The sequence below is a fragment of the Anopheles bellator genome, chromosome 1 (assembly GCF_943735745.2).
Source record: "Anopheles bellator chromosome 1, idAnoBellAS_SP24_06.2, whole genome shotgun sequence".
NCBI lineage: Eukaryota > Metazoa > Arthropoda > Insecta > Diptera > Culicidae > Anopheles > Anopheles bellator.
In genome coordinates, this window is record NC_071285.1 from 59,796,187 (window position 1) to 59,807,628 (window position 11,442).

Consider the following 11,442-nt stretch of genomic DNA (forward strand, 5'->3'; position numbering starts at 1 on the left):
AGATAATCTGATAACAAACTGCATTGCTAAGGCAAGTAATACGCGCTGCGGTCGTGCACTGGTATGGCCGCGGTATGGCGAACCTTTTGTCGCGCAATGCATTCACGCTGGAAAGGTGTAGTTCGTACGCTAATTAGGTTCCACTATTAAGGGAGCAGCCAAACCGCGGCTAGAACTTTGTAACAGCCACCGGTCCCTTTAATCACCATGGACTAGTATCTGGCAGGGATACAAGGAGAGAGGAAGCGGCCAGCACTGGCCGGTTTTGCTCGTCTGACCGTAGTAATTGAGGAGCTGCCGGTTCGCTCTAGTGGTGTACGTGCTCTGTGGTTTTCACTTTGCATTGGTTAATGAGGCGGAATACTGTTCAGGCGTCGGACTAGACTAGAGGTTTCGGGGGGTATCGTTACGATGATCGATACAGATTGATGGACACCAACTGTACCAAAAAACAGTAACGAAGGGCAAGGTCAGGAGTGTTCCCATCGTCTAGTGGTTTGCCAGTACTTTGAACCGGTCCAATTTGTCCCTAGTTTTCATTATGAACTTTGGCCATTTTTGGAAACGCAATTTAACTTCGGAATTCTGTTTCACTTTTTCGACCATGCAATTTAGATGCACTGGGAACCGCACCGACAAACGATGCTTAATTGCTCGCTTGTCAATAACTTAAATGAGGGAGCGAAACTGTTTATCGCGGAGCATAGTGCGTTATTGCGCCAAAAGTTGGTCTTTTCATGGCGCTGTAAACCGACAGAGGGGCTGCAAACCCACGCGGTTGATGACATACCAAACTACACAAACACTAAACGGCTGTGTAATAGTGTCGAAATTAGTTTTTCGCTGCATGACACGAGCACGTTTTGGCTAACTGACCACTTCGAGAGGAAGACAAACGGTTGCGAAAGAAAGAATACGTGCGGCCCTGTCGAAACCGTTGCACCAGCTCGTCAAAGGCACGCTTCCGAGCTCTGCTAAGCTGGTAATTAGTTTACAACGAACTAGCACCATCGCATCGGTACACTTTAAAGACCAAAAATTAAGCTCCATAAAAAAAACAAAGATTCATTATCGTAACGTGTGTGCGGTACCGTAAAGGGCAAGGGTACCGAAAACCCTGCTCACCCATAACAGCCGCACGGGTTAATTTTATGCTCACAAAAGCATTCTCATCAAATCGTGGATGACCTTTACATGCGTTTATGCTTGGGAAAAGCGCGTGAAAAGGGTTCATTAAAAACGTAGGTCATATTCACCATCTAATCTGTGCTCATGCAACGTGAGAACTATGCCACGACGAGCGTAACCAGACACACAATTAGAAGATGTGTTCAATTTGTTTAGATTATTTTTCAACCTACGATGCGAAAACCGCTCGGTCAATTAAAGAGGAACCCTATGTTTAGCCGGTCTTATCAGGGTCTGACAAGGTCAAGTTTGCTGCATCTGGCAAGTGGCCAATGAATTTCCTTAGAAGTTAAACACTCAGTGGTTGGATATTCCCTTTAGCCAATGCTTCACTAGCCGCGCTGTGTGGTTTAATTATACGACTTGAGCTCCCTTAGTAGCAGCCGCAAGCGACCACCATCTCGGTGCGCTAGAACCACTTAATATGTTAACACCGCGATCCATAACCCGTTTTGGGGCGAGTCATGTTTGCAATAAACTGGACTGCGGTGAACGCCGGTGGCGGCCTTACCGGCAACGACGCTGTACTTGGGTCTTGGAACAAAACCCGCTTCTGCCGACGATTTGTCTTGCCGTCACTCTCGCTTTCTCGCCACTGCATTTAGCCAGTCGCCCCGCATGCAGACAGATCAGCTCGACCGTCCATTCACTTGCCAAAAAGGATCCAGACAGCTCGTTGCTTATATTGTCTACAAATCGACATTGTTAATTTATATTTAGTATATAAGAAGTAAAGAGTAAATAGTATTTAAGTTGAATTAAGCCATTCTTTATGACCGGAATAGAGCAACAGCACAATCTTAAGAAGCAGTTTCGCTTCAAGAATTATGCCGATACATTGTTCTGGGGAAACCCTGGCCCTGTACAGTGCTTCAATGCTATGCTGTGGGTGCCAATGATTCGAGCATCGTTCGAATGCCTCTCACTCGTTTTATTTTCCTATTCGTTCGTATGTTCGTGGCGCATTCACTGGTGGGGCGCAAGTGCCCCACCGGTGGTCCACTGCAACCCGGCCATTCGACGAAAGAGGTGGAGATCAAAGATGGTTAAAATTTAACGATCACACTGTGCCGCGGCCTTCTGCAGTCGTTTACAAGCCGCCGAGCCACTCGCCACGCGACGAAACTGGTCCACTTGATCGAAGTGAGCCGTTGCAACATAACCAACACAGATTGCACATTCGACGGTTTCACCCATTATCTTTCGATCTACTGAAGCGTTAAAGAGTTCGTCACTTGACGGTGCGTTCAATTTTAGTGCGTTGTTACTTGTCGTTTTGTCCCAGTGTGTCCAGAGTTAAGTGATCAATTATAACCCACGGTGGTCTAAGCCGTTGCAAAAAGCGTCAAAGCATCCAACGTGCAGAATGGCTCAACAAGCAGCAAAAGTGAGTGATGAAATTCGGAGCAACTTTACAATACAACCGAAACATGCTAATTTATTTGTATGAATTCAGACCCGTCTCAGTTGACTAATATGAATCGTGAATCGTTTCCAATGGCCACAGGCCACGGGCGCGCGAGTGAATGCACTAAGTTAATGGCCAAATGTCAAACCCTCACGCTCCAGCCACCGGAGATCAGACTTTGGCGAACTGTTACGAAACATCACCCAAAGCACCGATCGTGTGCTGCGATCGTTCGAAGTGACCAGTTTGCGCCACGCGAAAGCATTTCATGTGTGGCGAATGGAATTACAAATCGGGCATGGCTATCGCCTAACGGCCGTCTGATGAAACAAATGAATCACAGATATAGAAAACCTGACAGAGAAACATGCCACAGATAATGAGTCAAAAACATGCCTCTAGGAAGATGAATGAATAGAAAAGAGTTGCATCGATGTAACGAAAATGAGTGGATTGACGAAACATGGACATAGGACATCTACTCCTTGCGGTTCTATTGAAATAAGCGGTTTCCAAACTATTGTACTTTTCATTGCCCCCATTTCGGGCTTCGATTCGCCATTAGGATTTAACATTGCATGGAAAAGTAAAATATTCTCGTCAAATGTTGAATGAATGAAAAATGTTTTCCTTTCATGTGCATTATGGGTTGGGCATGAATTAAACATACTTTCAATGAATCGTCCAGAACTTTACAGCGGTTGTTCTGATTTTCTGAGAATCGCAGTTAACGTAATTTCCGTTTGTTTCGCGCGTTCCAGGTATTGACCAATGATATTCATTGCACCTCAAACTTTTGTGCAGAATGTGCTTTCGGCCTTGGTTCGTTGTAAATGAAACTGCGTAGGTTTGCAGTGCCAAACATTCCCATTTCAAGGTACAAATTGACCGCTCTCCCTACGAGTTTTCTCTTGCGGTTACCAGCAGCGGAGCGTTACGGAAAGACAAAGCACGATAAAACCCGAAAAGTATGTTTACGTCAGGATACATTGAGCAAACCGCTCGATGTCCGGGTAGCCACATTTGCTTGTGGACTGAAGTGTGGCGTGAAAAGGGACGAGCTTCGTAGGATAGGAATGGCAGCTGCACCAGCAGTCAGCAGTGAGCAATTTGGGAAAAGTAAAATCATGACCGTAGACCAGTGTGACGGAACGGGCTGACAGAAACTTTTTTACTATCTTCACACCGCACTGGCAGGGCAGGAGAAATTAATTTTCCCAAATGACACGAGCTGCTGAATGTGGTTTAGCCAAAAGTCAATTGGATGGAAGAAATGGCCACCAGGTTCTCGTTGTGCAGTAGCGACTGTAATCACATGGTCGCTTGTGGTATGCAGTACTTTTCATGGTCATTTAATTTTGTTTATGGAATTGCTGAAAGTTGATGCCCAGTTTTAGTGGGCATTTTTATAACACCGTACAAGCAACGGCATTTCCCATGTGATTTGATTAACATATTAAACATGTGTTTTTTATTTGATTTTTATTTTAGATAAGTCTTAGCCGATGTGGAGCTGTGGTGGCGGTTCTTGTCGCTCTGCTCTCGATTGCATCCATCAGCGCACATCCGGCCATTGAAACGGACGACCTGGTAAGTGTGGCAACTGCAATAGAAACAGTTCGTGAGCAAACGCTTGCCTACCCTTGAAAGGGTTTGGCCTCAGAAACCTTGTGACGCTAAATTCATTTGGAACCTTTCCGGTAGGCTGACGGTAAAATTGTGAATCAGAATGCCGCAAACATCAACCAATCTCGCTCGAGCATACTGGACAACATTTTCAACGTACGTACGGTTCGGTTGTCACCCTGTCGACAACGTGCGAAACTGTTGTTCCCTGTGATCAACACTGCGCCCTTTAACCGCACTTACCACTTCCTACTGTTTGCCTTCAATGTATCCCCCACAGATTCCGATTCAAACTCTGAAGGCTGTGAACGATCTGGTGCAGAGCATCGCCGGAAACTTGCAGCAGGCCGGCTCCGGCACTTACTTCCGCTCTCGTTCGAGCAACTTGCGCAACATCAACGTCAACGTCGACGACGAGAAAGACGATGAGGCGAAGAAAACAAAGGACCATAAAAATTAATGGACGTTTTCGGTGCGAATAGGTGTAAATATTAAGGATCTGTGATTGACGATAGTGTTCTTGAAGATTTTTTCTGTAGCTTGTTAGGTGCCTTTTCACTGTTTTAAATGTTTTGTTTTCCAAGAAGGCTTTTGAGCGCCTTTTAAGATGCTTTTGCGGCGCGTTGACTGTGCCAAGGATAGGAGACGTTTCCTCATCAACGGCACGTGCCCCAGAGGACTACAATTTGCAAAAAGTAGCTAGGGGTAATAACGATGTTGCATGTTTGAAGACCTTTAACAGAGAACGTTAGCAGTAGGCAGCACCATGACGAGGTCACAACTCCCAGTGCTAGCACCGTCCAGTTTGGCATACATTCGTTATTACATACGGCAGATGACTCTGCAATTATTAGCTAAATTAAGAGCTTTAATTGACAGTTTTGTGTAGATTCTTAATCAACCTGTAGCCGTACGGAGTATAAAATAAAGCGCTACATAAAAATGAAACATTAGCTCATGGAACATTAGCTTCAAATTGAGATCGTACAAGTGGCACTACGGCTCAATATTTATTGTGCACTCACTGGCCTGCATAAATATAACTCATATTTTAATTTATGTTTCAATTCGCGACGTGGCAAATTGAAATCAGTTCTGCTGGACGTTGGAGTGGAAGCACAAATTCTGAAAGCAGCAAACCAGCAACCAAAACGAGATACTGCCAGTTTTAGCTGCGGGCCTGCACCAGACAAGCGAAATGCGTTTGATGGCCAACACCGGTATGTTGCACATTGTATCATGGGTCTCTCTCAACAGCATAGCGCGGCATAAACAAAATTACATCAAGTGCATCGAACCGTTCAACCAACCCGCCGGCCAGCGGTTTCCGCGGCGGGCGGTCCATCCGAAACCGCTGACGAGCTCGGATAATGATGGTCGAAGGTCGTGCAAATGGAGAAAAAATGCTTTTCCGCTTGTTGCGTCCAACCATCAGCAGCGAGCATGCAGGGAAAGCGTTGGCCCCCGTGGCACCAATGCCGCTTTTCGCACGGCGCTGTTTCAACGAGTGGATAACCAGCGCTTTGTGGTTAACCTGGCTTATGGGTGGGCTTGGTGGCATTCCGTCGTGTGCCAGAGTGCATGCACCATGTGCCACCCCACGGTGAGCACAAATCGCAAGCCACCCTCGTGCACTCGTCCCTCTTGCAGCGAGCGAGCAGAATGCAATTGAAATAACTCAACGACATGTAGTTACCGGCTAATGACGGCGAAGTGATGGGATGAAAAGGGTTATTTCTCCCTTCGGGGGTGCTGCTCGCATGCAAAACATTAAATGCCCGCATTCGAAGCCGGACCAGCATGGCTCATAAGAGAGGTGAAGAGCGCCCGCGAGGACTGACGGAACAAGGACCAACTGAAGCGAAGCAAACAACAATGCAGAAAAGAGTCGCAAGTGCACCGATTCCGCCACAGAACGGAGGGTAGAGAGCGCAGGATCATTGTTTCGTTTGTTTCCGTTTCAGAGAGGCCAAAACAACGCCACAATTCCCGCCACTACAATGTGTTCCATTGGAGTATCGTTTTGTGAGTTTGAAGATTTTTTTTAAAGGCTGTTAAAAACACCATGATTTTTATCGCACTCGCATCGTGCGTCTGTTAATCGTACCATCAATGAACAAGACTAGACTAGAAGGTGATCGACAATGGTTGCACTCGGCACAAACCGGCAACGGTTTCATCTGTGTAACGCCTTTGGTTTGACTTCATTTTGTGGTCACTAACTGCCCGTTTCAAACGGTCCAATTAAGCCATTGAAAATGTATTGTGGTGTCGGACGCGATAGGTGAAAAGTCGAAAAAACAAAACAAAACATATTGCTTCAGTGCGCCGCGTGCAGAGCGCGGCGGTCAAAGCGTTAATGGTTCGTTCATTCATGAGTGGACCTCGCTTTCCGGTGTTGCCAAAGAAGCCCCGGTCAACACACACTCGTTGCAGGATAGCAGATGGTTCGCGCCCCAAAACCGGCCGGTGTCGGAGCTTTTATTGAACCGACAGCCAACAAGTTGCTTTCCAATAAAATTGAAATATTCGGTTCGGAATTGGTTTCGTTTAGCGAGAAAACTAGCCGCTGCCAGCAGCTGTGGCTGCACTCCATGTCCAGTGGTTTCGTTTAATTGCACTACGCGTCCGATGGTGGAGGATATCCCAACAAAAGGCCCTTGCAGTCAACACTCTCGGACACAGTTTCGAAAATAATTACCCTTCAGTAACACCATTGAATATTGATGAAAAATAAGCCATTTTCTATCCAAACAATGAAATCTTGAAAAGGTGTTTCAAAATACAATGTACTCAGCATGGGCATTTCGAGGGCGACAAAGGACAACTACCGCTAAAGTATGGTGCGTTTTAATTAAATTGTGAACCAAAACCACAATGCAGCTTTGTAAACTCTATTTACTAACGAACGGAACCATTATAGTGCACTCTTTGCATGGCCCAGCAGGGTTAGCGATTAGAAGTGTTTACAGCAATCGATTGTTATCAATAAAGTTGAGAGATAAATTTAATTTCATGACACTTGGATTAATTTACGTCCTCAGACAAGTATCCGTAGTTCAATACATGAGCAAGAATCTATCGAAGATTTTTATTTGGTTGGGTTGGGAAATAAGCTTAAAATTACCAGAAACGCATTCAAATACGGAGATATTAATAAGTTACTAAACAATTTTACAGGATTTTACAATTGTGGCCACCCAATCGTTATTGGTCGAGAGAGAAAACGAATAATCCATAAAAAAACTTAGGTCAAAAAATATTTTGTGAACGGCCCGAATTGCGATTATGCAACCTATCATATGCTGCTGAAATGCTCGTTTCGAGCAGGCAGACGAAGCATATAATAAAGATTGCCCATTATCAGACAATGGCAATCGAGTGGGGCGCAATTAAGTCTAGCACATAATGTCCGTGAATGGACAGACTGAGACTAGATTCGTGTTATGCGCTATACGAAGTGACTAGCATTATTGGAAGACCTTGAACCAGTGGCTCTTTCCTCCAGACCTTCCTTTCCTCCTTTCCAGACCTTGAACCAGTGGAACCAGTAAAATAATCGGTGCCCGATCGGAGTGATGGCTTTGAATGACAGCTTTTAAAATGGCCATCGGCCTGTGAGCAGCCCCTCGCAGAAAAGTAATTCATTTTCAACTGCACGCCTGCCAGCATCAAAGGCCGGAGTTGCAAGTAAAATTCATTAACGCCTCACCTGCTTGCAGGCGAATTAATTGCTATCTTGTGGCCAGTAAACGTTACGAGGCGGTATCTGTCGAGTGCAGTTGCTGCATTGCACCAGAATATTGATTTGTTTAATTGTAAAAACGTATCAATGCGCATGCATCGATATTGTTTGCAGTAAATATTAATCTTCGCATAGTTAATGACGGTATACTGGCGACATGACGTTGAAAAATACATTTTTCTTTTGTTTGCACTATCGATGTGCATTTGCTTGGCCTTATTTTGGCTAGGCATTTCTCCGCTTCGTTCATTTCTTATCGCAAACCAAAAATTAACATCTTTCAAATGCTCCACGTTTCCCGAAACATTGCCATTACAAAGACGCGTAAGTGCAGTGCAACTGGCGTAGATTCCTGTAAGTCGTTCGAATGTTTCACGACCCACTAATTAGGGATGCAAACGCTTCAGTAATTTGGCCGATTTTACTGCGGCAAACGCCACCGATCAGGGGCCGGCTCTACTGGGGAGCACATTTTATTGAACAGCGGTTATAAATCATGCCATTAAAACTGGCTCCTGGCCCAGTAAATGGAGGGGAATGAGCCCTGGCCGGGTTACTCGCGGTGATGCTCGGCAACGACGAGCATAAAGCTTGATGAAGCAAATTAATGGCATTCCACCGCTCCGCAAACAGATTAATGGCGTATACTTCATCCTGATTGCACGGTCTCGCAAAACGGGATGTTCTATGTTTACCGCCAATGACAATGTGCCTTTTGTAATGGGCGTTGTATGTTGCAGTAAACCGGCACTTCATATATTTTAATGTTACCAGTGGTATTAATTCAGTGGACGGTTGTAGTTCAATCTAGCTTTTGTTAGAATGTAAGCATTTCTCAAGAACTCGAAGAGGTGCAGTAACGCACGGAGTGCTTCATCTGGATCCTCACACGATCGCACGTGGTCCTCGGTAAGTTGGCTCAAAAGTAAAGCATATCCTGGTAATGGGCGCAGTCTTGTCGGGCGTTCATTGCTCCCTTACCACCTCAAGCAGGGCACTCGCTGGGCCGAAACCGTAAATGAAAAGGTCACGCTGTGTTCCACTTACACTTTCTTTCGGGCTCGTTGAACACTCATCTGAGCATTCCACGTGAGCGCTGCACTTGGCGAGCTTTCAAAGCACTGCTTTGGGCAGTCCATCCTTTTTTCATTTCTCACATCCCGATTGCTAAAAATAGAACGGAAACAAACCGCACCGACCGACCGAAACTCGCACATTATCTCTTTCTCGCATTCAATGCTCACTTGGATTGTTGTCTGAGCTACTCACTGGAAGAGCACGTGCACGTGTAGGCGAGAGAATCCCAGCGCTCGCCTGAAAGCTCGGCGGCCCGAGCGACGCTCACTCACTAGCCGGTCGAGGATCGTCTCACCAATGGAAGCTTCGTGCCGTGGAAGGATGTCTCGCTGGTTTCAGTATTTCGGTGAACTTCTTTGCGACAGGACGCAAATTGCAGACCGTCCACAGTTGCCGTTCGTTGTCCGTCGTTGTCGCCGTCGAAGTCGTTGTTGTGTAGTGGACTCAGCAGAGTGATGTGTGCATAAGAAAACCAAACTTTGTCGCGATTCTCGAAATCATGTTTGTGGTAAACTTATTTTTTGCCCAAACTCATCCATGGAGGCCCCTTACCCACTGTTACTAGTACCGAAAGGTTGAACTTTGACAACGGGTCGTGAAATCAATCGAGCGCCAATCCATCGTCGTTAAGTGAATTTAAATAGTGTTGATTTAGCGCGATCCTCCCCTGAGGACCCACGGTGACCAAACGAAGGACACGAATGGGTGGACCTATCGATCGGATGCTGTGTTACCGAAGGCGTTAAAGGATGTAATGCAAAAAGAGCTTATAAAAATCGAACATGATTGCTGAACGGGGTTATCGGCAGCTTACCTAAGTGTCGCCCGAACGGCTGAAGGTCGGGATCCTGGCTGTTGATTTGGTCGAATTTTCCATCATCTAGTTGAACAGTGCCCCTTTCCGACTGAGCCTTGGTGTTGGTGATCAAATGTATGTGTTTGTGAATTGTGTCATAGGACATCATTCGCCGCACGGTTCAGTGACGCTTACGAGGGTTGACTTTTTACGATCGGATGGTTTGTGAAGATTAGATTTTTCTCAGCCGCTGCCTACGATTTTCATCGTATATTCCGTGATTTGCCGCCTCACATGGTTCGAGGGGTGTACAATCGATCGAAAGAGCAAAGTTTCAGACGGTGGCTCTTCAGTTTTTTTAATTCTGCTTTATCGCCACCTACTTTCCGTTTCGTTATTAAGCTGAGCGCTGATGGAGGCGCCTGGTGTATCTGGTATTCAAAATTGAATCATCTATCAGCCTCCTCACTTCGTCACGGTCGTCCGGAAGGCGCTAGAAGGACGTGAAACTTCTTAAGCAGGTCCTATAAATAAAATTATCACATGTCTCAGGATCTGATGGACCGGCTGAACGAATCGGCGTTTGGTTGTAAATTTGGCGTCTTCTAGAAACAACCGATGGGATGGAACGAGGATTAATTTGAGTGCTGCGATCGTCGGGAAGACGGGTGGTTCATTTCCGGCGAGCGATGACAATTTCAATTGAGTGGCGGAAGCGTGGGATACTATTTATAGCTTCTTTCGACGCACTTCGCTTTATTTTTAGCAATCGCTTGGCGACGTGTGATAAAAATACCATGCGATCCGAGTGGAACACGGTGTGAATTTTGGTGCATAATTTTAGTTTTTCATATAAATTTTCGCGGTGATGAATAAGAATATAAAACAAAAAACCAAACACATTCAATAGTGCTGCATATCGTCGGCTCCCGCTGGAAAAACTGAACGGTGCAAAGAAAACATCGCGAAAGCAGCCCCAAGTACGGACTCTCGGAGTGCCACGTTGTTCGTGGCGCACGGCTGAGGTTAATCAAACAAGTGACATGCAAAAGCTGTTAACGCTCACGTCCGTCACCCAGTGTGTGACAGCTTCGGACGCAGCATAATGCGCTGCCAATGTAAGTCTACCAGCTGCCCGTATGTTACTTTTTATATGTATGCATAAAACCACGAATGGTTTAACAAGATTCTGTTGTACATTTTTTTGTTTTCGGAACCGAAATATCCATCTATTTTTCCTTTCAAAGTACAATATCGTTGGTTCTCTGAGTTTACGTTTACACACTGATCGTTATCCTTCGCGTGCGATGGGCTTGTGGCCACGGATTCGATCGTAAAATCGTAAAACGCTTACTTCCAAAGCCAAACCGATCCGCAGCAGCTTACGGAAGCAGCCTTGTAAACGTCTGAGGGTCATAAATTGGAGAATCACGTGAGATGGGTAAATTTTATACCACGGATTAAAGCGGCCAACGGTGTCGGGATTTTGAAATCCTGCCATTTTTAAGTGAATTAAGCAGCGAACAACCACGTAGTGGTCTGCGAAGAAACATATTTTACAACAAGTACCGGAAAGTTTAATTTTGTAAAAGCCTTCCGGGT

At 45.6% G+C, this 11,442-nt stretch overlaps 1 protein-coding gene across 1 annotated transcript; it reads left to right on the forward strand.

The window, feature by feature from the left end:
- The first annotated feature begins 2,290 nt into the window (after nt 1-2,290).
- LOC131216540 (uncharacterized) lies at nt 2,291-5,198 on the forward strand. Its single transcript, XM_058211055.1, has 4 exons — nt 2,291-2,575; nt 4,088-4,186; nt 4,301-4,378; nt 4,503-5,198. The coding sequence occupies exons 1-4, from the start codon at nt 2,555-2,557 to the stop codon at nt 4,680-4,682; spliced, it is 378 nt and encodes a 125-aa protein (XP_058067038.1). The 5' UTR covers nt 2,291-2,554; the 3' UTR covers nt 4,683-5,198.
- Nucleotides 5,199-11,442: the final 6,244 nt, after the last annotated feature.

What these genes read in the sequence shown, in the direction of transcription:
- LOC131216540 (XM_058211055.1), top strand. Translation starts at nt 2,555, where the DNA reads ATGGCTCAACAAGCAGCAAAA. An exon ending in TGGCTCAACAAGCAGCAAAA is followed by an intron (nt 2,576 to 4,087) that starts GTGAGTGATGAA and finishes TTTTTATTTTAG; the next exon opens with ATAAGTCTTAGCCGATGTGG. An exon ending in CCATTGAAACGGACGACCTG is followed by an intron (nt 4,187 to 4,300) that starts GTAAGTGTGGCA and finishes CCTTTCCGGTAG; the next exon opens with GCTGACGGTAAAATTGTGAA.